Raw genomic sequence first — 27,896 nt, forward strand, 5'->3', positions numbered from 1 at the left:
GTATCCCTATTTTGACAATTTTACCTATTATGTCTGTTTTTCCACGCATCGTTGTAAATATAATAGAATTTGATGCGACTGTCATACAAGTAAGAGGTTTAGCGCTATGAATCCAGGTTCAATCCACCATTTTCTGCATTTGAAAATGCCTGTACCAAATCAGGAATATGACAGTTGTTGTCCATTTGGTTTTGATGTGTTTTGTCATTTGATTTTGCCATGTGATTAGGGACTCTCCGATTTGATTTTCCTCTGAGTTCAGTATTTTTATGAAAGGAAACATTAAAATAAGCAGTTTTCCAAACAAAATTTTTCGAGAAACTAAGGATTTTCTTATCCCAGGAATAGACTACCTAAGCCGTATTTGGCACAACTTTTTGGAATTTTGGGTCCTCAATGCTCTTCAACTTTGTACTTGTTTGGCTTTATAACTATTTTGATATGAGCGTCACTGATGCGTTTTATGTAGACGAAACGCGCGTCTGGCGTACTAAATTATAATCCTGGTATCTTTGATAACTATTTGGAGATAAAGAAAGTCAACTCATTGTCTGACCCTAACCGATTTTATTGCAAATTTCAACAGTACACGAAGTCTATTTTCGTAGAAGGGGCATTGACCCTCTGAGAAAAAGATAACAGTGAAATATCTTTACGTTATTCAAACAAAACAACCACCTTGAAATACTATCTTAAAGCTTTCCTTTTCACATTGAATGCGCATTTTGTTAATTATGGGTATAAAAGAAGTTGTTGGGTATACACCAACGATTCAGCAAACTAGCAAAATGAATGACAATAATATATCTAGTTACATATCTATTATCCTCTGTTTTTTTTCTTTCTTTTGTATGTATAACTAAGACACAGCTATAACTTTGCTCATCGCATTCAACACAAATGAGGCGCATTATTAATTCTGATTTCAAGTTTATTCTTCACATGTTGGATGAATTAAATAAAGTCAACAGTAGTATATCGGTGGTCAATTGTCATAAATCGATTGAGATAAAACAAATCCGGATTACAAACTAACACCGAGGGAAACACATGAACTATAAGAGGAAAACAAACGAACAACAGGAACACTGAGGTGAACAAAAATAAACAACTTGCTAATAAACATATAAACAAACTTTTTGATAACAACTGCCGTATTCCGGACTTGGTACAGGACATTTAAAGAACAAAATGGTGATTTGAACCTGGTTTAATGGCTAGCCAAACCTCCCGCTTTATGACAATGTTAAAAGATATCGCTGAAATGACAACACTCTGTCACTGAAATACGAAACAAACTCACGCGAGAACATACATCATAGGTCATTTGACAGTTTTAGACTTGTTTTCTTATTTGTAGATCTTATTTTGCGGAACAATTTTGATCTAACAATTTCTCACTATCTTTTCTAGGGACAAAATAAATATTAAGATACATTAACAACCGGTTATACATCTGCAAAAAATAATTGACTTTCCAACTCAAAACCATGCCATCATGACATAAAAAAAAGATAACCACACTTTTTTTTGGTCTCAATTATGTCCATGAATTTGTTTTTAACCCTATGTAAAAAGTAAAATCACAACATTACTGAACTCTGAAGGAAATTCAAAATGAAAAGTCACTGAATAAATGGCAAAGTCAAATGTTCAAACACATCAAATGAATGGAAAACAACTGTGATATTTCTGACTTGGTACAGGCATTTTCTTATGAAGAAAAAGATGGATTAAACTCAGTTTTATAGCTAGCTAATAAAATTAACGGTACCAATTTTCTTGCACCAGATGGGCATTTCGACAAAACATGTCTCTTCAGTGATGCTCGTGGCCAAAATATTTGAAATCCAAAGCTTATATAAAAGATGTAGAGCTATAATCCAAAAGGTCCAAAAAGTATAGCCAAATCCGTGAAAGGAATCAGAGCTTTGCATGAGGGAGATACATTCCTTAGTTTATAATAATTTCTATCATTTTGTAACAGTAAATTTTAATAACACAAAAAATCCGTATTTTCATGCCAGTACCGAAGTACTGGCTACTGGGGTGGTGAAACCCTCGGGGACTAATAGTCCACCAGCAGAGGCATCGACCCAGTTGTAGTAATAAAATTAACGGTACCAATTTTCTTGCACCAGATGCGCATTTCGACAATACATGTCTCTTCAGTGATGCTCGTGGCCAAAATATTTGAAATCCAAAGCTTATATTAAATATGTAGAGCTATAATCCAAAAGGTCCAAAAAGTATAGCCAAATCCGTGAAAGGAATCAGAGCTTTGCATGAGGGAGATACATTCCTTAGTTTATAATAATTTCTATCATTTTGTAACAGTAAATTTTAATAACACAAAAAATCCGTATTTTCATGCCAGTACCGAAGTACTGGCTACTGGGGTGGTGATACCCTCGGGGACTAATAGTAAAATTGATCCTACTATACTATATGCATTTTGAAATTTTAAATAATGTCTGGACTATTACGTCTGTCATTTGTGTCCGACTCATACTAAAATTAAAACACTACAATGCAGGTTTACTTTCCTTTTTATTATGATACAAATAAACATATTCAATATTGCATGGTTAACGTAAAATTGTAGAAAATGTAAAAATATGAACTATGAAAAAGTATGATAATGATAGTCACTTACAAAAAGATGTCTCTTTCTATTGAACATACAAGATGGTTAAATAATTCTACCCAATTCCAATATATGGGTAAAAATGATTTTAAGAATGCCATTTGTATCTAATTTGCCAATCAGATATAAGAACCTCAAAATGATTTCCTTGTCAATGGCCATGTTAATTTTTGGCAGGACTATTGGAAGCTAACTTATACTTTTTTCAACATTTAAAAAAGTGAATGAGGTAAATAACATTAAATCAAAACCATATGACTAACATTTGGACACTATAAATGTGTGGTTACAGCGAATATATTATATTTGGGTGTTGACTACATGTTCTATTAATAGTTAGTGCTGCTGTGTTAGTTGATCGATGGGGTCATCAAATACATTTAATGTAGATGCTTTGTTTATTATTAACGCAATAGTTGGTCTTAAGCTGTAAATCTACTTTCAAGAAAAGGAAGCCTTTATGGTTCATAAACAATGACAGCTTAAGAATTTTTCCTTGAGAACTGACACAGAATATGATATAAACATACAATATACTTTTTATCAACTTCAATTTCTAAAATTATAGTTAAAGGTTGAGGATATTTAACATAACTGGATATAAGTATACAGTAATAGTACCATGTCAATACTGGTTAAGTTATGTAGGTGCACAAAAAAAAATATGATTATATATGTTTTTTAATCTATAGTTATCATGGTCATTTCTATTAATTGATAAAGGCCACAGCAGTATACCACTGTTCAATAGTCATAAATCAATTAAGAGAAAAACAAATCCTGGCTTCAAACCAAACCAAGGCTGTTAGATATACAATAATTGATTTTAATGTAATGGAGGATGAATGGGTAATGTCTGCAATGTGCATGATTAGATGACAAAAGATCATTTAGACCTTTGAAGTAACTGAGCTAAAAAATATTCTCATTAAAAATTATTAACCAAAATTAACTGATGTAACAAATTATATAGAATAAATTTTATCATAGCTCTGAAAAGGTCCAACAATTTACTATTGGCACTTCAATGCAACTAATCAAATGGCACTCAATAATACAACAAAAAGCTCAAAATTACCACACAGAATGATAAATTAATCATCACTAGTTAAATATACAGATATACTTTTTAAAATAGCTAAGAGTCTAAGAATCTTAAATATACAATCTATCTGGAACAAATTTGGCATCATTATGCAGTCATATTTCAAGTCAACCTCTTGTTACCCTGAGAAAACATTGTCAGCCAAGGTTGGAAATCTGCTCTATCACCATATTAGTTCTGTGTTATTAAATATATTATACATTATTGTCCTCAAATTTTTAATTCAAAGTAATAAATTATATCTACATTGTTATGGCAGAAAAGCAACATAGATGAAACAAGATGTACATTTTAATGTTGATAGTCTATCAAGGAGGCCTGAGGGTGAGATGGCAAATTGTCTTTACAATTATTGATGAAAGTTGTCATGGTCTTCTTTATTGTTTTTTAAGTTTGTTTGCATAAAATTTAATAAAGTATCTTGTGCTGAGTCAGACAATATATTAACTTATCTCCTTGTATTAACCAATCAAAATCTGGCACTTTAATATGAATTATAATAATTAGTATTTATAACAAATAAGACTATGAACATTTTAAGCAAATAAGAGCACTTTTGTGACTAAACATATACTAAATAATCAAAAACTGTAAATTGCAGCATAAAAAAGATATACTTGCAATAGTATATTTCAACAAAGTTAAACATTTATACTAATAACAAAAACAATAAAAAACATAAAGATATAAAGAAACAATTGCCTGATGAATATGCTTCATCTTACTCCTGAGCATATTTGTTTTTGAGCTTGAAACTCTGCTATCTGCAAAAATTGTCTTATGATTGTAAAATGTATTACTACACCTTCGATTTAAATATATAAAGTATATAAAAAATGGAATATGAAATATGAAATATATATGTTATAAAAATATGAAAACATCTAAAATAAAACTGAAAACTATAACTGCCACAACCTCACACTCTAATGGAAAAAACAAGAACTGCCATAACAACTAAAGATAATAGAGAAAACCAGAACTTCCACATAATGTAATGGAAGACATTTAAACACAGTGATACAAACTGGAACAATGGATCAATTCTTCTACAAGAAAGCCATTCAAAAAAAAAATTATGGTCTCAAAAACTATACAGCATCTATCCGTTTTATGATATCCAAATAATCCTTTTACATTTATGAGTAAGTAAGTATAAAATTGCACTTTACACAAAATGAAAGTTGAGATCAAAACAAATGTTGATTTTATCTGTAGAAAACAATATGACCCCATCATAATTAAACATACAAAAAAATAGGCACAAAATGATTGTGAGCATAAAGATAGTCCTGCTATTGCTTAATCAAACGTTTGTTTTTAGAATACAACAATTCAATCATTAAAATAATGTCCATCATTTTTTAATTGGTTAAACACTTAGGTTTTGAATTTTCATTTTAAAAAAACAACATAAAAATTCCATTAGACCTTACAATCACTGTATCATCTCTAAATTACTTAGTATAGGAAATTTAATTCCAATAGGCATGATTATTAATAATAAATTATTACTACTCTTCAAATTTACCTACACTAATCCTATATTAATAAAATCTAGTGCTACTCTATGCATTGATAATAAGTCTTGAGGTAAATCAGATATAAGCAGTATTATACTTGCATAAGTTTGTACTATATTTTAAGTATGTACAATTAGACGGATTGTACTCCTTGTTAATTTTGAAAATATCCTAACATTTTAGAATAGAACAATATCTTAACATCTACAATCTTGTCATTATAACAAATGTACCGGTAATTAAAAACTATGGAAATCTATAAATATTTTGTGTAACTTGCACCTCTTGTAATGCTAACATCCATGTTGTGACAAAATGTATCATCGAATGGAATACAGTTAAAATATTGTATCCATGATCCTTGAGTAATTGGTACGACATAAAACCCAATCATAAGTAAGACAAACATCAGCACAAATAAAGCCAATGATACAACAATAATACGTAATTTGGTCAGTCCTTTCTCTTCAATTTGTATATCCTTTATAAGCACTAATGATAACAAAGCCCCTGATACAAATCCAAATAAATGAGCCCAGTTATCTAACCATGGCAATAGACCTAATACAAATAGGACCAGTAGCACCAGGCTATAAATAGCTAAGTTAGATTTCAGTCCAGCATTTAAGTATGAGTTGCCTTCCTTCCAGTTGTTTAGTATATTATAAATGATGTCAACATATACGCAGGCCAATATACCAAAATGGGCACCAGCTGGTCCAGTCTGAAAGTAAATAATCAATTTTACAGATATGTTCAAACAATAAAATACAAAACCCTATTTATATCTTGATAAGCGACAGTGTCTTAATTTGGATATCTGAAGATTTGAGCTAATATAGACAAGGCATGGGACATATGACTATTAAATTTATATTATAACACACTTTTCCAATTTTTACTACTTTCATATTGTATGGCCTTTTGTAAAACATAGCCCTAATGTATCGCAATAATTTCTGTTGAAGCTGTCTGCATCTGGAATACATTTTTTTCAATGTACAATGGATATGGATTGGTCTTTTGTAGTAATTTATAAAAGAGATGCTTTGTGAACCAGTTGATTTTGAAACTGCTCAAAATATCTATAACCAAAACACCTATACATGCTCAAACTGTGACTTGGTCTATCTTAACAGCAAATCTTAATCTTTAAATTCAAAATAAGATAGTTTTTTTCATATATATAATTTATATAACAACTGCAATCATATATCAAAAACCTTTATCAATGTTTGACTTTAATTTGATTATGTGTGTCAACTAACCTCAACATGATAGGGTAATAGTGTACAGCTAGCCAAAGTACCTATGGTACCACTACCAACATAAATAAACATAATCCTTAGGGATCCATACAGTTGTACTAACCTCAACATGATAGGGTAATAGTGTACAGCTAGCTAAAGTACCTATGGTACCACCACCAACATAAATAAACATAATCCTTAGGGATCCATACAGTTGTACTAACCTCAACATGATAGGGTAATAGTGTACAGCTAGCTAAAGTACCTATGGTACCACTACCAACATAAATAAACATAATTCTTAGGGATCCATATAGTTGTACTAACCTCAACATGATAGGGTAACAGTGTACAGCTAGCCAAAGTACCTATGGTACCACTACCAACATAAATAAACATAATCCTTAGGGATCCATACAGTTGTTCCACTCTGGCCATAACAATCATTTGGAAGAAGAAACTAATCAACATGTGAAGAAATCTGAAATTACAAAATAAATTTTCTTTTCAATATTTGAATAATCTCCCCTTATGCTTCTCCTAAACATTAAAACCTCTAAAAGTCAAAACACGCCCGAAAAATTGTTTCAATTTTTTTTAAATGAAAATGAACATTTTATTTAAAGAACTTTACAAAGAAAACTGGTATAGACATATGTTTCAGAAGCAGTGCCCTTCACCTTCAAATGTACCCTCTGACTTTTACCCTCTCTAGAGTCGAGTTTTAGTGTAAAATAATGTCCTTTGGAGGCTTATAACTGCACCAGTATTACAAGTATTGTTGAAGTCTTATCCGTGACTGACAATTTTAGGTGAAAAACAACTTCATTTTAATAGGTCTAGTGTTGCCCAAGAAATTGATTTCACGTTTGAATATCTTATATGAATAATAAATCATATTTCATAATGATAGATGGAATATTTAATAACTTTTCTCAATTATTTTTCTTGTATTTGAATGCAAAGGGAAACTTGCTACTAGTTACTTTGGATGAATTATATCATGAACTACCTTGTAACTTAATAATGCATAGTCACAAATCAAGTACTCTCCTGGTAAAATCTCTGGTAATATATAAAGAAAATGTCTTCAACACTTACCCAGCATGCAGTAGATTAGATGCCCAAACTCTAGAAAACTGGTCTGGTCTGTCAGCATAAACAAATGGTATCATACCACACACCTCTTCAAAACAATTCACCTGTAAAAATTAAATTCCCAAGTAAATAATGATAAAATAAAGAATTTCTACTGTTCCAATTCAAGCACATTACTAACGTCTACACCATTTGATCTCTGGTCTAGAGCTTTTTCAATGGCATTGCACATTTTCCTTATTTTAAAGTGTAGTCTTATATTCCTTTCTTTCAAAATTTATGAACCCATAAATAAAATGAAGCTAAATGATGTATAATAACATTCAACAAATTTTGGACGTATGGACTGACGGACAGACAACAGTATACCATAAGACTTATTCTATTGTAAGTCACTTCATGTCTAAGATTTGAGTTTATATGCAGATTTAATGTGAGACATAATGCCTCAGAACCATAAGTTAAGTGTCATTCAAGCTTCAAATTATTGCACATAATCGGTTTCATCAAAATTCATTTGCACAACAAAATTAAATTGTTGTATGCCTTTTGGTTTTCAAAGAACTAACTTAGGGCATTCACTGGATTAGGAGCATGTTAACAAAGCGGTAAATATGGCTATCACTGGAACTCTATAGTCACATGACCCTGCCCATCAATGTCACAAGAGGAACTTAAAGTGGACTATTTGATGTCCAGCAATATAAGACAATTCAATTCCCTGAAGGTATAAAACCACTAATTCATAGCCCCATTGCTTTCTATGTTAAATTCTGAAATTTCATGCATTAATGGCTACTTTGTTTTAAGTTCAACTAAAGTGGCAGTTAATTCATGTCAAAACTGTACCTTATCCTGACTTGTGCAGAAAAAATCAACATACCTTTTATTGCATATTAGAGCATACTGATTCCCAGAAGTTGGATAGTACAAAAACAGGAATTTCTGATCTGAACAACAGGCCAAATGTGCCCTCCTTTTAAAATTTCATATGATTCTTTATTATTCAAGTAAATCTTTCAACAAGGGTTCTACAGTGATCCAAAGTCCCCAAGCTTTCATTTAATACAGAAACTACCCAGATATTCCCACTATTGACAAAGATACAGCTATGCGTAGGAACTATTTTGTTTAAAATATGTACTACTTTCTTGCATGTTCTTTCCGACCGGGCCTGAACTAGTGGTTCTATACCTGAAAGGTATTCACCCTCAAACACAGAGGTAAGAGTTCTCATCAAGATCAATAGTCAAGACTGTCCCTTTTGTCAACTTGAGTCGAATTGTTTAATAATGTAAATCTTATTAAACCTCTTTAAACATGAACCTTACCTGAGAACACAGGAAAGCTTCATCATGATAGTATCCACGGAGAAAGTCACAATGTTCTCTTGTTGTTATCATACACTCTCCTTGTATACCATGACAACATGGCCGCCCTAACATATCACATGTCATGTGTCTGTCAGTTTGATTAATGATTCCAGAACGATTGTACCCTGGCTTTCTTGTGTCTAAACATAACTGAAAAAGACAAGTTAATTCAATTACAAAAGCATAAAAGACCATATCTAATGTACTAATCTTACATCTAAACAGAAAATAGTTGACCATAAGTTAGTCATGAATACTGTCTCATTTAAAAAAAAATTGTAAGGGTTCCGCGGAACCCAGTGTCTCGCCTATTTTTGCTGTAAATTGCAGGCTCAACAATAATGAGGAAAAAAATCAATAAAAATATTCCTCTTGTTACTATTTTATGATTGTAAGAAAATCTAAGTCCATTTAAAAGTAAATTACAGAAAAAACGGAGTAATCTTTTTACAAACTTTACTTCTGGATACAATCTAATATGATCATAAATAAGCTTCTGTCCAAGTTTGGTACAAACCCAGTATAGTTTAATTAAGAAAGTTATTAAAATTTTAAAAACTTTAACCACAGAGTGAATGTAATGGTTCCCCGCAGAAAAACTAAGTCCATTTAAAAGTAAAATATGGAAAAAATGGATTTATTTATTTACAAACTTTACTTCTGGATACAATCTTATGATCATAAATAAGCTTCGTCCAAGTTTGGTACAAACCCAGGATAGTTTAAGAAAGTTATTAAAATTTTAAAAACTTTAACCACAGAGTGAATGTAATGATTCCCCGCAGAAAACTAAGTCCATTTAAAAGTAAAATATGGAAAAAATGGATTTATTTATTTACAAAATTTACTTCTGGATACTATCTTATGATCATAAACAACCTTCTGTCCAAGTTTGGTACAAACCCAGGATAGTTTAAGAAAGTTATTAAAATTCTAAAAACTTTAACCACAGAGTGAATGTAATGGTTCCCCGCAGAAAAAAACTAAGTCCATTTGTAAGTAAAATACAGAAAAAATGGAATTTTATTTTTACAAAATTTACTTCTGGATATTATCTTATGATCATAAACAAGCTTCTGTCCAAGTTTGGTACAAACCCAGGATAGTTTGAGAAAGTTATTAAAATTCAAAAAACTTTAACCACAGAGTGAATGTTTTGTTTCCCCGCAGAAAAAACTAAGTCCAATTATAGTAAAATATGGAAAAAATGGAATTTTATTTTTACAAAATTTACTTCTGGATATTATCTTATGATCATAAACAAGCTTCTGTCAAACTTTGGTAGAAATCCAGTATAGTTTAAGAAAGTTATTAAAATTTCAAAAACTTTAACCACAGAGTGAATATTTGTTGACGCCGCCGACGACGACGGAATGTAGGATCGCTTAGTCTCGCTTTTTCGACTAAAGTCGAAGGCTCGACAAAAATGGACTTTTTATTGAAGGAAATTTAAATGTTTACATCATACTTAACACATTTGTGTACAAAAATCTAAAATATAAATGCAAGATATATAAGAAATTGTTTCCTAAAATAAAATGACATATGCTTTGAAGACCCATTGGTGGCCTTTGGCTTTTGTCTGCTCTATGGTCGGGTTGTTGTCTGTTTGAAACATTCCCCATTTCCATTCTCAATTTTACTCTGTATAGAAATTAATTAGAATCACCAATATAAAGTGTGTGTAATTTGGCAAGAGGTCAACTTACTGGCCATTCTGTCATATCATTCTTATTCCACTCAAATGGAGGGATGGAAGATGGTTTCTTACAGTATCTGTAACATAAACAAAGTCACATGTTAAGAAACACAGAGTCAAAGAAGATTGCAACAGTGTAGTCAATGTTACATTCTGATATTCTAAAAATTTCCTAAGGTACATTACTCATATTTAAATAATCTATCTAATACATTTGATATCAGGTGGAAACCGGTTGAAATAGAACAAAAGAATCGAAGCTCTTTGTTACAGAAGGTGATAAATGCTAACTGTTATGTTTACAATAGTAACAAATTTTTTTTAAGTTAATAAAAACAAATAAAACAAGTGAAACTGCGAGCTACTGCTCACTGATGATATCCCCGCCGCAAGTGGATAATATTAATAGTGTAAAAATATGCAAGTGTTCGGAAAACAGGAAGTTGTTGAGTGATGAATCTAAAAACGCATCACACGGTACAGCTGACTTATATTGACCCTTAAACCAAATTTCAGAAATCCTTGAATTGTAGTTCCTGAGAAAAATGTGACGAAAATTTTCAACTTGGCTATCATGTGTAAAATCATACAAGTGTTTGGTAAACAGGAAGTTGTTGAGTGATGATTCTGAAAACGCATCACACGGTATAGCTGACTTATATCAAGCCTGAAACCAAATTTCGGAAATCCTGGTAGTGTAGTTCCTGAGAAAAATGTGACAAAAAATTTTCAACTTGGCTATCAGGTGAAAAAATGATACAAATGTTCGGTAAACAGGAATTTGTCGAGTGATGAATCTGAAAATGCATCACACGGTATAGCTGACTTATATCAAGCCTGAAACCAAAGTTCAGAAATCCTGGTAGTGTACTTCCTGAGAAAAATGTAACGAAAATTTTCAACTTGGCTATCAGGTGTAAAAATGATACAAGTGTTCGGTAAACAGGAAGTTGTTGAGTGATGAATCTGAAAACACATCACACAGTATAGCTGACTTATATCAAGTCTGAAACCAAATATCAGAAATCCTGGTAGTGTAGTTCCTGAGAAAAATGTGACGAAAATTTTCAACTTGGCTATCAGGTGTAAAAATGATACAAGTGTTCGGTAAACAGGAAGTTGTCGAGTGATGAATCTGAAAACGCATCACACAGTATAGCTGACTTATATCAAGTCTGAAACCAAATATCAGAAATCCTGGTAGTGCAGTTCCTGAGAAAAATGTGACGAAAAATATTCATGGGATGGACAGACTGACGGACTGACGGAAAGACAGACAGATGTAAAACAGTATCCCCCCTTTTTTTGAAAGCGGGGGTATAATGAAGATTTTCAGCTCAATTACGAAGTATTTTATTTTAAAACACCATTTGCATAAGTTTTCAATTTATCTATAACAAAGTTAAGCAGAACAATTAGATATCATGTCGACGACATGGGTATCTGTTAAGTTGGATGTAGAAAATGCATAACTTGATTTAAAAAATTTAATTACCACAGACGGAGAAATATCAATCTATTAGTTCAGTAATTTTCGTGTCTGCCCTTCCATTATGTGACTCAAGAAAAAATTCCAAAAAAATGAGTAACAATCGTATCGAAAAGAGAAAATTGAGTGTACCTTTTTATGTAAGGGCGTGTTTGAGTTGAATATTTTGTCTTGAAAACGTATAAAGCAAGAGTATTTGATACATCATCTCGCTTCAGATTCTATCATTTTTTATATATCAAGGATACAGGTTTACTTTATAACATAAGAATTTCACAGTACTAAAAGATGAAATATATGGGTCAAGTGAAATACCTTTTTAATGAATCACCAAAACGGTGTAGGTGTGTTTGAATAGCTAATTTTTACTAAAAGTACTTGGCAACAGTCTTAAGTTGGATGGTAAAAATGCAAATCTTCAAAAAAACGTAATTTTTTTTTAGTAATAATTAGGGTTTATAGTCTTCAACCACTGAATTTTTTTTAGTCTGCCCTTCCTCGAAATATTTAATTAGATTTAAAAAAAAAAAAATAATGAATATTCGAAAAATTCCACCTGACAACCGATCAGACAATAGTTTTAAGTTGACTCAATGCAGATGAAAACATCAACTTTATATGCTCATAAGCTAGTAGATACATTTGTCTTTTAAAATACAACTGACATATAAGGATCACTATGGGGCTATGTGGATAAATTTATTTGTTTTCAAGAGTTAAATTGGCAGCGCATCATCACTACAATGGCTTCCATTTCTACGATTGTAAAAATGAACTGGCATAATGGGGAGATAATTTTTGAAGAAGTAAAATCCTGACTGATATATGACATTAATATCATTACCTTTGATGAAATTTTGAAAGTTTGGCGACCTTTTTTCCACATTAAAGATTAACTTCTCTCACAATTTTGTGTAATATAATATTTTAATGTGTACAATATAAAAAGGTCATTATCCTACAACCTCATAATATATTAATATTCTGAATAAAATAATATATAGGTAGTATTCAAAGATCAGGCATCCTCCTTGAAATCAACAAGCATTCTGTGAGTATTGCATGGCAATACATAGTCCCCTACTGGTTAAAAATTCTTTGTATTGGAACAAAATTCTATCTTGATCTTTTACTTGTCATGGTGTAAACTTTACAACAAATATCAAGTCAATATCTTCAAGCATGACAAAAAAAGTGTGAAAACTGATTTGACGGACAGTGTGCAAACCTAAATTTCCCTTCGACTTCGTTGTTAGTGGACTAAACATTCATTCAATAAAACTGTTTAATGGTTTATTAATATGAATGCACTGTTCCTTTTACTAGCTTTCACAACTAATAAATCAAGAGTATATTTTAAGCAGAGTAAAGAATGATTCCACTATTAACTTACTTAGGATCTTGTCCACACACAGCACCAGATGTAAATCCTAAGCTTGATGGTTTGGTTTTATTCCACTTCACAAAGGTTGATATCAAATTCTGTAATCATAAAACCATATATTAAGTAAACATTTGTTAACCAGAAAATCATAACATTTTAAACACAATTCCTAATATCTGAGTTGTCAATTTGGAACTTTTAATAAAGTCACAAAACAGTAAAGGGGAAGATTTGTGCTCCAGTCAAACTGGTTTCTTGTTTATAACTGATTCTCAAGTCTGAACATGTCCTGATACTTATCCTTCATTAATTATAGAGATTAAACATGTCCTGTAAGAATCCATAGAGTTTTTACAGGTCATGGGAGATTCTAGAATATTAAAGAGTTTAAACATGATCTGATACTTGCACTACATTGAGATTCTACTGTTTGAACACATCCAGCCCCATCGTCCCTCACACAACACCCTGATGTTCTTTCCTCTTCTCTATCTGCTTTTAATACTTTGACAAGATTTGGGTCTTTTCTCATACATGGAGAGTACTTGGCACCAAGATGGATCAAGTCATCCTAAAAGGAAACATTATATTTTATAACACTCCCAGATTTTTACACTTTTCACATTTACAAGTATAAAAAAATAAGGTTTAACTTCCTCAGGCAAGGTTGACCTAAGATAAATTTGGCTGTTAATATTAAGGTCCTTTTTGACCATATGGCCCTTCAACTGTTTTGGTTCCTATTCATCCTTGACTTTCAATATTCAGCTTTGAGGGTTCCTGATGAAGGAAAATCCAGAAAAGCACGTTAGAAGATTGAAATTCAGAGAGTGTTGATTTCCAAGATTTTCAAATTCCAAATATATATTTACCCGGTACTAAAGAGACTCTGTTAAATAATAAATAATTGATATCTATGTTGTCTCAAAAAAGTAGAAGATGTACCTGTCTTGGTCCAAGCCATATGTTTCCAAACTCTGACTTTCTAACCAGCTCAATGGATAAAGATGGTTTCAAAACCTGAAAATTGAAGACATTGCTATTTAATTTGTATTTATGCTGCAATTATTCTCTTGGAGAAGTCAAAATGTATTGACTGTGTATTTTTATGTGATATACAGCCATTGACCTTACACTGCCATGACTACGATATCTTAATTTGTAATGATTTGTAATTACTTCCATGAGACAGTCACTGAAAAAAATTCTATGTATTTATCCTACAAAAATAACAAACAAATTGTTGGTCTTGTTATTTGCTGATAACTATAAAATGGTGAAAATACTTCTTCAACATCCCAATATAAAAGTCAACATATATTTAATTCTATCTCATTTCACAATGAACTATCATGATTGTGAATTTATTTATATTTAACAGGAATCCATCACAAAACATCCCCTAATCTTACCAGTTGTTCATCTTCCACTTTACTATAATGAGGCCTAGCAAACCCATACACTGCCACAGCCGCTATCATTATAACTACTTGTACAAAGGTGATGAAGTAAGAAAAATACGGTCTGAAACATAAAATATTATATATTTGAACATATTATCAAAATGAAAATAAACAGGTTCTAATATTTTACTACATTGTCTATCATCTTGATCATGGAAGTAACCTGCTGTTATTTGATAATAAGTGGAATTTCACATCCAGCTTTTACAGTAGTATTCTTTATAAAGTCTGTACAAACAAAGCAATAAAGATAGTGGGGAAACCGAAAATTAAGCAACTGTTTCCTTAATAAAGGGTACATGACATGAGTGTCCGCACCAAAATTCAAAAGAGATATGCGTTTTGTGGTAATAAGCATTGTGTAAAAGTTTCAAACCCTTTGGTTGAGTCAAAGTAAAGTTAGAGAATGGAAACTAATTTTTGGACATGATACCAAAAGGTAGATTGACAAGAGTAAAAATTCATGCCCCTTTTACAGCGAGGGCATAAAAAACTTTTGTCATTTGGTCTCTTCTGGAGTGTTGTCATACCACATTTTCTTATTATTATATTAACATCATGTTTGAATTTTAAAACAACAAGACTATTTTAGTATAACTATGACCTATCCATTTTTGTTTCAAAGCTATATTAGTGTTGAATTTTTTGGAAAAATATATCTTTAAATGAACTTCTTTATTTCAGTATACATGGTATACATGGTATAAGCTGAAGTTATTTTCAAAGAAATAATAATACAAACCGTTTATCCAAACTTCTTTCTTTTTTATTCTGTTTACATATTTTACAACAAAAGAAATCCTTGGCACTGTCACATAGTTGGTCAAAAACTGCCTCTCTTTTCTTCTTCTTTAGAGCAGGGATTGGTTTAACTTCACGTCTTATAAAAACAGGGATTCTAGCCATTCCAGGTCTACCTGAAATTCTTTCTGGAAGCCTAGTCCTGATCACATGTAAGGGAATATCGGGACCAACATCAACTCTGAAATTGACACAGTTAAAACTATGCATCTTATTTCAAGAAAAAGAATTAGACAAACAATGTTTTAAAACAACCCTGAAATCTGTTCAACTTAATAGAAAACATATTATAATAATATAACTACATACATATTGATGACCAGTGATCTTAATTGTACATTATTTATTTGTAGATTTTGAATGTATCATCTAGATCAAGAATGGTGTTTCCTTCATAGAAAAAAAAAACAACTTATAATTTCTAGAATAAGAACAACAATAGACTAGTTTATTGTATATCACATGTAACATGCACAGCTTTACCTCTTTCTTCTTTCAGCATCTTATTTCTTAATGTTATAGAAATCATTAAAATAAGTAAATAGCTAGTTCTTAACATATCTGGATTATATTTTAAAGTTTTATCATACATAACCAAAATTTGCTAAATCAAGATCAATTACTATTTTATAGTAGCTTAAACTGCTATACATAAAACAAAACTAAATCTATAATTCTATGTTACATAAAATAAGATATTAATGTCAAAGCTGATGAGTTTTGTTTAAAGTTTCATTCATATAAATGATCATCCAAAAAAACATGCATTCTGAATGGATAGAGAGAGCATTAAATTATACCATTCTTTGCCTTATTAACAAATGTTTACCACATGTGATAAAACTCCAAGATACCAGAAGTATTCATAGAAAGACAAACACACTTTGCAGGAAACTTCATCTTTCAATTTCATGTTTTCACTTAAAATCTTGAATATCAAAAAGTCCTCTTAGTTCAATGTGTGTTTGAAGAATGTACATAGAAAGCAAAGAGTCTTTAAGTTTTCTATTGTAGCCCTTACAGTTAACTCTTATTTTGCATTCATGTGTAGGTTTTTTTCAACCAAAAACAAGATAATTAAATTTTTTTAAACCTTTCATTATCTAAAAAAAAGATTTAGACTTCTTACATATTTAACCCTGGATAATTAAACCATGCGGCACAGTATATCATAAAAGAATATTGAGAGCATTTCCAGTTTTGCGTATGTCAGAGATTATTTACAAGCAGATTACCAGCCTTATAGAAATACACAATAAATCTAAAGTAAACAATTGTTAATATTTGTTTCTCAGAGACAGCAGACATATATATTATTAAAGTTAATAAAATGATTTTATGATAGCTTCTAAAGAAATGTATTTTTAATATAACGGCTATTTTATGTATATCAGTTCAGAGCTTAAAAAACATTGGAACAATGCAGCTCTAATAACATGCTTGGAGACAAATTCATTTCAAGACAAATATAATATATTTCATGCGATTCAATTCATAATGTCAGATCTATTTCAATCTAGATTCTTTGCAACAGAAAATTCAAATAATATGCATTTACCTGGGTGGCAATATGGTTTCTTGAACCCTGAAATTTTGGGACACTCAATTGAATATTAGAGTGAAAAAATAAAACCTGAGAACATCTTTTATAACATTGACTAACCAGATTCTTGGACACAAAAATATCTGTCGATAAGAACAACAGACAGCCAACCAAAAACTTTGTAACATAAGACATCTGTATACAAGTTATGATGTATGCAGTTCTTCTACCTTCGTTAATTTTTAAATCTTTAAGTTTATACAAATAGTAAATGTGGTTGCTGCCTCCAGATTGTATTCAGACGCAGGCCACACAAATTTGACATTATTGCTTAAAAATTTTGACAATCTTTATATTAATGACAACAACATCAGTTTTTCGAAAAGTATCACTGGTTAGAGCTTTAAAAGTTCAAATAAAAAAATTAATGTGGCAGACTTTGATTTTTTCCCAAAACAACAGATGAACTGAAGTATCAATTGAGAAAAGTTGGGTCCGGTGAGTTATCTGTCTCCTGTCTTTAAATTTTCTAATTGAAACTGGATATTGCTCATCACAGAAAACAATCTGTTCTGTACAACACTAAAAGCTTAATATAAACTATATACAACAAAGGAACATCTATCAAAATATAAACAATAATGTTAAATGGTATGTATAGATGTTAAATATTAGTTGAACAATGAAATGAATGTGCATTACTACCAATATTAACATTACAGACCTATATAAAAGTGTGGATATTTTGTTTTGATCTATTTTAATGATTGATTATTATTAATTGATGTTTAACACCACTTTCAGCACTATCATGCTACTAGTATTTGGTGATGGTCAGTTTTTGCTGATGGAGGAAGGAGTACCGTTGATATCAATCTTCGGTAGAAACACTGACAATCCTTGTCAATTAACTTTGTGTGTATTTTAGGTAAACTTTGTGAAACAGTATCCTGTAATATTTATATAAAGGTGTAATACCACCATTGGTTTTCCCTTATTAGTCTTTGTTAAATTTGCACTTTCCAAAAAATGTGCAGAAGTTATCTTTGTATCAAATAAAGAAATACTTGGCATGAGTTAAGTTTTATCCTGTCCAGTACTATAGAAAAAATTTCACATTACATTTCATTACATACAAGAAAATAACCATCACTGGAAGTTAACCAATAAAATTTCTCCCCTTATCTAACCTGTGTACAAGGTTTAGGAACCATGTAACCTCAAGTTTACAAAATATTCTATAGAAACCCCAAATAAAAAAAAAAATAGTGATTTGAAATACCCAAGACCTATGTTTATGACACAGAAATGTTTTACTGCAATAAAATGTAGGATTAATTACCTACGACTGTCAAATTCAAGGGAATATTTTTTTACCTAATTTCGTATACAACCGGATGTGACGTACCATGATTTGGTGGTATTACACCTTAAGTATTTCTATATAAGCTATAGATTAGTAATAGATCAGTAATATACAGTTTGTTTGATTTACTTACACAGAAGATGTGTACCTGATTAGTCAGAATATAATAACAAAACTAACCCATGTCTTATATGGGAGTACTGTAATAATTTAGTTTGTAAATAATACATTCTCCTATCAAATTATATACAATCTCAATGAACACAATACCAAACTCCTGTATATTGTATTGTGAGATTGTTGTGCACTATATTATTTCTATACACATGCAAGTCAAGATTTTGCCAAATTCTGCCGTTATACTAAAATTGATACCAATTTCTCTTTAGACAAACTATATGCTATTCTATGATAGTTTCCCATAATCGAACATGAATTCCATTTGTACATATAAGAAAGTTTGTTATTGTTTAATCTCCAACAGTTTACACTTCAAAGGTACAAAACTGGCAGGAATAATATTTGTAAAAATTGAAACTTTGCTGCATCCTTTTTACTTTATATTTTTTAATTTCGTAACAAAAATAGTTTTTAAGGTTTCCCATTTTGTGAAAAAACATGGACTTTGCCATTTCTACATATCATTGTTTATTTGCCAGAGCAAATTTCCATACTGTATATATTGGAATCGAATGAAACTTGATAACAAAAACATTTGAGCATTTCTAATTTTCCAATTTTTTGGTAATCAGACACTCTCCTTTGTAACAAAGATGGAAGGATTTGCAGAACACACGACTGGGTGGCCACTCACTTAGATGCCAACTGGTTGAATTAGTAGATACAGGAAGATTAGAATTACTATCTTTACAACACCTCAGATACAGGACACTCAGATGTTGTCTTCTATACACCCACTTGTTTCAAGTGCATGCAGACACAGACTTTCCTGAATCAACAACAGACTGTAGGCAAACCAAATAATTATAGACATTACTGTTTAATGTTGAAAGTCTGCTGCTCATAATAAGTCATATAATACAAATACATTGTCCAGCTATAGTAGGGGCGGATCCCCAACCCAGGATCAAAGGGGTTCCAACTATATGTCCCCATTCAAATGCATTGACCAGCCAATCTTCCAAAAGAAAAGTGAAGTATATGATACTTAGGAGATGACAGGGAGCTCTTTTAAAAAAATCTTACAAAGAAAAAAGATCATAAGTTATACTGAAAACTTGAGTGAAAAGTAAATGACTTGCAGGTTTTTTTTGGGAAAAGAGTCACTTGTACATCTATTGAGCTGTTACTGGTATAGAAACTTTAAATTTTTACACAAATTATTAATTACTTGTACCTAAACAAAATATGTTGATAATTAAATTCAGTTTATTTTTTTTTAACCTATTATTAAGAGTATTAGGACTTTGAATAACATCTTCTTTATAATTTTAAATAAGTAACAGAATTAAAATCTGTTGATGATTTGCCAAATGGACACTATTCAAGTTGACTATCACGAATTTAAATTTTATTTTTGGAATTTTTCAAGGCAAACAAATGAGTCACAGATTTTTTTTATTTATCCCTTTATTGGACAGAATATATATATATATATATATGTTTTTTTTTAATGTAGTCTGATACTGTAAATAGCTTATATTTCAATGTAAATGCCACAGAAGATCCTTTATATTGATGAGACAGGGATCACTTTACTGTTATTCCTAGCATTTTTCATAAGATCTCTTTGTTGAAATATCAATATGGAAATTAAGTGGAACATTAAAATAACACTGCAGGACTACTGTCCTTCTCCTTCAAAATATTATAATGATTCTTCAATGAAATTATTTGAGATTGCAATGTTTTCTTACATAAATTCTTATAAAAAAAGATGTGGTATGATTGCCAATGAGACAAATCTTGAATTGTCTGAATATTGATTTGGGTATGTGTAGCAGAGCACAAAAAAAACTCCACAATGTGTACATGAGCAATTGCTTTGATAATTGGCATTAATTCAAAAATTGAATGAAAACTCAGAAAGCAAAAAAAAAGTATGAAGCAAACTAAAGAAATTACCTAAAGTTTGTAAACAGAAATATATATTTTTTTCTAGATTAATAACTCGTGTTTTGTTCTTGGGTAAGTGGTTAGTGAAAACACTTTAACAAGGGGAGACTACTCCATGCTCTTACAAGTGGTTAAGTCCACAAACCCAAGTTAAAGCAAAATGACAACATAAACTTCCATTTAACATGATGCAATATGGCTTACCTAATTTTTCTAGTGTCAAGTCTGTAACATAAAGAGTCTTTATATAAATGTGTAAAGACTCACAGTGATGGTAAAATTATACACATGCAAAACAGAATTACAGATATCTAGTAACATTGTTGAATTTATATCAAAACTTAAGAGACCTTTATTTATAATCTTCATTTTTCCAATTTGAATTAAAACCTCGGTACAAGCACTTTAAATTAAAATTACTGAAAATCCTTAGTAACACAGTTCTTTTTACATTTTGAAAAACAAAAGGTTAAAAAAATCCTTATCCTACAGTAGGGAGTTATAAAGCAATAACTGAGATTTCAAACACAAACATGACCCAAAGTATTGAAAGGATTCTAGTGGACTACCTATTTACTGATCATTTAATTTCTTAAATTTGCTGATAGATAAATTCACTGTCATCAAACATTTTTTAACTTTTTTTTTTTTAAATAAGTTCCAGTTTATTAAAATTCAAATTTTCTTTAACTTGTTATTGATAAAGAAAAGAAGCTCACACCCTGCATGCATCTTCCTCAATCTGTTTACTTAAAAAATATATCAGAAAATAAAGTCTTTTATAGCCGACTGTGCGGTGTGGGATTTGCTCATTGTTGAAGGCTGTACAGTGACCTAAAGTTATTAATTTCTTTGTCATATGGTCTCTTGTGGATAGTTGTTTCATTGGCAATTATGCCACACCTTCTTTTTTATATTAAAAACAATAACTGATAAGTAATTCCAACCCTCTTTAAATCCAACAAACTTATCATCAATCAGTTCACTACTTAATTTTATTTTGAAAGGTTTGCAATATAAAGGAATAAGCCAGACACAGAAACATAGAGGAGTACGGTCCAGCTGTATTAATTATCCCAAGACACAATTATATAACAGCCCTAACTTCAACAATTCAGCTGGTCCATCACTCTCAGAGCTTACCAACTTGAATGACAACCCAGAAGTTGCAATAATTGTTGTTCTTAGAAAACCTCCACTTGTATTTCAAAATATATATTTCCTTTAGGAAATTTAGAAGTAGGTGTCCCCTTACCATACAACTCATAGTGTAAATCATCTGTTTGCAAATATTTTGCTGCCAGAAAGTTAGCACCTCAGTTTCTAGCAGGGCAGGCAATGTTTTGTCAAGAAGGCTATAAAATTCACACCTGGTTACAGGTATAACAAAATGTTACAAATGTTTTATAACAAAATATTGAAACAATGAAACATGCACCATTCCTATAACAGCTAGCTGATGATAAGCACCCATATAATAATTCACATACATTGTACACATACATCCCTCCTTTTATATATTGTGTAACATATTGTATGTTGGTATGTTTTATATAATTCATTTTCATTCTTTATAATTCTATTTATAAAGCCATGACAGCAGCAATCAATATTTACCGACAACAAGTTGTTAACTAATCTGAAGAATAAGAGTGTCTTTTTTGCATCAAAATAATTAAATGATTTTTATCTATTGTTCCATTAGTTGTCTTAAAAATTTAATCACTGCAAATTTACCAGGTCAAATGTAGATTTGAATTCAATCAGCTCTTGAAATGATCATGTGACTATTGATAGAATTGTCATTAGTTTTGGTCAATATACATCCTAGACAAGACCCATTTTGTCACCCATGCCCAGTACAGATACTGAGTCAATATATTCTACTACATTTTTTTTTACTAAGATTGATTGGTGTTCTCATCCAGGGTGCACTAAGATAACCATTGAACTTTCCTTATGAAAACTGACAATCCTTGTAAATTAGGATTGGAGTCAAACGCTACAGCCATGTGTGAGACTAGAGCTCACAAATTTTGAATTTTATGCATTTTTAATGCATTTTTATTTTTATGTATATTATTTTTTAACTTCTCTGTAACCTTTGTATTTGTATGGTTTTATGAGAATAAACTATCTATCTATCACAACCTCAGGGTTTACAGGCTAGCGATACATTAGTTGAACTTCTTAGACCACTCTTGCAATTTATGTCCCTTTAAGATAAAGTCTAGAGTCAGAAAAACTGGAAAAGTACTGTATGTGTCAAAAATTCAACCTGGGTTCAAGTTGTAAGAAACTTATCAATCTCAATTTAAAAAGATTACAGACTTAGGTTGTTGAAAAACAACATATCATATTAAGATCCATTCCAACATGTGAAAGGCCATAAAAACAAACGAGCAAAGAGTCCATCATTTATTGTCTTTCATGACAGCACAAAATAAAACAATTTTTATCCACAAAATAGTATATTTCATATATTTATGCTTAAATAAATTGAAACATGAGATCAATTAAAAGAATTTAATTTATAATTTAAACACAAAAAATAAACCAAAAGTATATGTTTGACATATTCTATAACATTTAAGACAAAAACAGATCTAAAATAAACAAATATTGCCTTTTAGATTTGATTACACTTCCACCAATAGTGTGAACTAATAAACAAATATATACGCAATATCTCAATAAGAAAAGCCAAAATAAAAGGCCAAAAATTAACAAGTTTCATATGCAAAAGGTGTATAGAGCCTAAGCAAAAGATTTAAAAAGCCTAAAAAAACAACAAGTACCAAAAAATTGTACTTTTGTCAAGCCCTTCGAATCTATTATGTTAATAAAATTCTTCTGATAGTACAAAATGTAAGTCTACGTCATGTTTATTCCAGTCAACAAGCTGTTTTTGTCTGAAAGTAGTTGCTTTAATTAATCTTACTGAATCATTTCCCAATAGGATCCTTTGAAAAGCAATTCCTCAGTTGACTCAGAATGGAATTGAGATCGATATCAATATAGACTAAGTTCTACTAAATATTATTCTCATAAATTATTGTTTGACATTGTTTATGGTGAATTGATGATTAAACATTGGTATCAAAATTAAAAATGGACTCTACTTTCTCCTAAAGAAGCTTCATGTTTATCTTTTAATGAGACAATATGTAAGGCTATGTTCTGATGTAAAGATTACACTGGATTTATGAAAGTTTTTTTTTTAACAAAGTAAAGACTCCTACTGTTGTGCATGTAGACATGTTATGTGTAAGATGGCTGAATTTTTTGAAAAACTGGACAATTAGTAATGCAATAATTGTATCAGTAAGTATGCAAACATATTCTACATATAACATCATAGCTCCCAATACCCTGTGTTAAACAAAACCTAAAGAATGTATAAAATCATATCACAAGATTTAACATGTATTAAAACAATAAATATGGCAACCAACAGTGAAAATGACTTCTTATGTTTTTTCACTTGTGCCATTTTCAGTTTACAGAACTGTTTTACAGAGCATGTTATCTGTGCTAGAAATATAACGTAAACAGCCTTACTCATCGTGTTCTTCTTCTTCTTCTTCTCTATGACGTGACATGGGCATATCTACTTCATCAAAGTTCTTCTCTCCTCTTCCCTTCTCACCTACTTCTCTCGGACGTTCCATAGCCATGTCCATGTGACTTTCTCCTTTACCATTCCTTTCTTCAGGGGTTTCATCTTTCCTGATTTCATCATAAAACAAATCTTCTTTTAACTGTAAAAATAAAACTCAATAAATAAAATCATATTTTAGGATTTCATTAATCTAAATTGACCATAATGTAATGCAAATGCTTTTTTATTTCATATCCTAGGAAAATGTCTAGCTCAACTTTTCAAGTGATAAATATTCAAAGTGTTATCATATATGAAGTGAAAATTGAGATTTTAACGCCACTTTAAACCCCCGCTTTTGGGCTATTTCTTGGAAGCCAGTTTTTATTGATGAAGGAAGCCGGAGTGACCATTTATAATACTTAGTACCCCCTCATGGTTTAATTGTTTTCGCAGGTAAACTTTAAATTGTAAACAAACTAAGATTGTGATACAATCAGTGATTTTTAATGAAAAATTTCTACTGGTCTACAGCTGACAAAATCTACTGGTCCGATGTATTTCAACTGGTCTCAGACCACCACACCAACGCTAATTTAGACACCTGAGTCAAGTACACCCCAACAAGCGGGGTTTGAGCACACAACCTCAGTGTTGACTGGCTGGTGATTACAGTAGTAACTACTTAGACCACTCGGCCAGGTGACCACTTCTCCTAGAGGAAGTGAAGATGAATAAGTACAAATAATTGGTAGAACAGACAGGCAGACAAATAAGGTCATTGCAATATACCATGTATGAGTGGAATCACAATTATTACCTTGGTTACATCAGCAGGTGACGGTTCAGGATACTTCTCTTTGTTATTTAGATCAGCTGGTGCAAAACTTCTCATTTTCTCTTCTACATTTTGCTTTCCACTTTTATTTTTTGCTCCCTGAAACATATATATATATATATATATATATATATATATAGAGAGAGAGAGAGATAGAGAGCAAATTAAAAATTTTGGTAAAGAAATCCTTAACATTTTTTAGGACTGTAATCAGCCATTTTAGTTACTGAAATTGAAGAGGGAGTCCGCATTTTTTTCAAAACTGATAATTTACCTAATCCATATTATAAATATGCCATTTATATTAAAAAATCCATTTACTGAGAAATACCAAAAGAAATCACTTCTGTTCATAACATTAACTGGAATTAACTAGATTGCCCTTGTTTTTAATGGTTTGTATAAAGTAAAAAAGTCAGCAGGGAATAAGCTTATACAATATAATCTACAAAACGTAATGGGTTATTTGTTTAGACTCCTGCATGCATTTTTGTTTTTTGAACTGCAAAATATATCTTCAGGACATATGTTCAGCTCCATATTATTTCTTAGTATGTTTGAGTCAAAACTGTCAAAGTTTTTTTTATTAAGTTTTTGTAACCTTACCACAGCTTTTCCAACAATCTGAAATAAAGACTCCCTCTTCCTTGGTTTACACTCTTTTCTGCCAACACAGCTTTTTCTCCCAAAATCCACTTCATCTCCTTGGCATTTCAGATCTGTTCTATAGCATTTTTCTCTTCTTTGTCTGTATCTTTCTTTGGTCCCCTCATCAATTTCACCAACACCCAAAAAACGTGCAACACTAAAATAAAAATTCAATTTCTTGAAATCATTTTTTGATTTGTAATACCCAAAATAATATTATCAATCATTGTTGAAGGACAAATGAAATAGCTTTTGTCAAAAACCAATTCAAAATGAATATGATTGAAAATCCAGACCAGACACCGTCACAATAAATTAATTTGCTTCATATCTTGCTCAGAAAAAACAACTTACTGACTAATGAACATGCTGCCTAACAATGAGTTTGGGCTTCTTTAACATTAAACATGTTGAATATTATCGTTAGTTCTCTGTTTTTAAGGTAAAGATGGGTGATGGTAATTGATATGGTTTTGTGTACTGTGCAGTATTTTTTACAACTCAAACTCTCTGTTTACTTATTGATTTTTATACTTTTTTTCAACTGAATTTTAAACTGCTTATATTTTTCTTTCTGTTCTCTTTCTTCATGCAACTATTTTTGTTGAAATTTACAATAAAACATTTTGAGTCACTAAATAAACTTTCAAAAGATCTCAAAATACATGTTTAACACCCCCACATTTTTTAAGCCAGTCCCGAGTCAGGAGCCTCTGGCCTTTGTTAGTCTTGTATGATTTTTAATTTAAGTTTCTTTTATATATATTTTGGAGTTTGTATGCTGTCCATTATCACTTAACTAGTATACATTTTTGTTTAGAGGCTAGCTGAAGCACTTTTCTGGTTGAAGGATTTTCTGGCTGCATTGAAGACCCATTGGTGGCCTTCAGCTGTTATCTACTCTTTGGTCTGGTTGTTGTTGTTTCTTTGACACATTTCCCATTTCCATTTTCAATTCTATTTCATATATCCTTTTGTAAACCATGGTTTTTCATTGTGGTAAATATTTTTTCTGCTTGCCATGCAGGAATCAGGTTTGTTTGTAATAGCACATGTATTTCACTTTTAATTTAGTGATTTTTTTTTAAATGTTAGTTAAAAGTTCATTCAAATTATCCATGCAACAATCACAAATATGGATTTATTCTGTTTTATATCAATTTGTTTTCTAATTTCCATAGACAAATCAATTGGTTTAAGTACTAAAAGGATATAAAACATTTAAGAGATTGAGTTAAAAAAAAGTGATATTATTTAGATTAAGGATCCTGTTACATTTTGTTAAAAGACTATATATACATGATATAGGAAGTGACAAAAAAAGAAGTTTTTAACGACCTTGACAGGCTATACAGTCCTTGCACGGTTGGTATAGGAAGAGAGTAGAAAGAATAGACCACTTTCGAGTTTGTCCTTCAACGTAAAAGAATTCGTCAATTATACTTTCCTTTATGAGGTCATTTACCAGATAGAGTGGATCACCTGTATCCCTGCACTATTAATGTTCATCAAGCGTCTCAGTGATCGTCGTTGTGAAGGATAAACTAGAAATAATGTTTGTTCCGTATGTACACAATAACAATTCCTGATTGTCAAATATGAGAATTTAATTTGCTGAATAATTCATGCAATATAGCATCATATTTTTCCAACCACACGCCTTATTCAGGAACAGAAGTGACGATGCCCCTAAACACACAAGTGATGTTCACTTAAACCAAAGTCATTGACTGAAATTCATCAAACTTAAGAGTTGTCTATTAATTTTATTTACCAACTTAATCTAAGGCAATGATTTCAAATGAAGACAGTGCATCAAATTTATAATTAGTTGTAATGGTGCAGGGTTTTTTCTGGGTATTTTTGGAAAAAGGACCCTGGCCAGTTTTGGGAATTCTTTAACGCGGTTTTTAATGAAATTGGGAAAAACAACCAATATACCAGATGTTAGTTTTAGTGTGTTTAGTTCATTAATTTTTATTTTTGTTGGTG

At 30.9% G+C, this 27,896-nt stretch overlaps 1 protein-coding gene across 1 annotated transcript in view; it reads right to left on the reverse strand.

Annotated features, from left to right (window-relative positions):
• Positions 1-2,533: 2,533 nt before the first annotated feature.
• The window catches only part of LOC143064354 (inactive rhomboid protein 2-like), a 29,130-nt gene continuing 3,767 nt past the window's right edge, over positions 2,534-27,896 (reverse strand). The window contains exons 3-16 of the mRNA XM_076237123.1: positions 25,863-26,061; positions 25,239-25,355; positions 24,379-24,578; positions 17,391-17,417; positions 15,774-16,013; positions 14,981-15,092; positions 14,514-14,588; positions 13,978-14,139; positions 13,578-13,666; positions 10,706-10,772; positions 8,955-9,146; positions 7,627-7,727; positions 6,853-7,006; positions 2,534-5,999 (exon numbers count right to left, since the gene is read on the reverse strand). Of these exons, the coding sequence (XP_076093238.1) occupies positions 5,532-5,999; positions 6,853-7,006; positions 7,627-7,727; positions 8,955-9,146; positions 10,706-10,772; positions 13,578-13,666; positions 13,978-14,139; positions 14,514-14,588; positions 14,981-15,092; positions 15,774-16,013; positions 17,391-17,417; positions 24,379-24,578; positions 25,239-25,355; positions 25,863-26,061 (2,203 nt within the window). The 3' untranslated portion in view covers positions 2,534-5,531. The remainder of the gene's footprint in view (positions 6,000-6,852; positions 7,007-7,626; positions 7,728-8,954; positions 9,147-10,705; positions 10,773-13,577; positions 13,667-13,977; positions 14,140-14,513; positions 14,589-14,980; positions 15,093-15,773; positions 16,014-17,390; positions 17,418-24,378; positions 24,579-25,238; positions 25,356-25,862; positions 26,062-27,896) is intronic.

The sequence above is a fragment of the Mytilus galloprovincialis genome, chromosome 1, assembly GCF_965363235.1.
Source record: "Mytilus galloprovincialis chromosome 1, xbMytGall1.hap1.1, whole genome shotgun sequence".
NCBI lineage: Eukaryota > Metazoa > Mollusca > Bivalvia > Mytilida > Mytilidae > Mytilus > Mytilus galloprovincialis.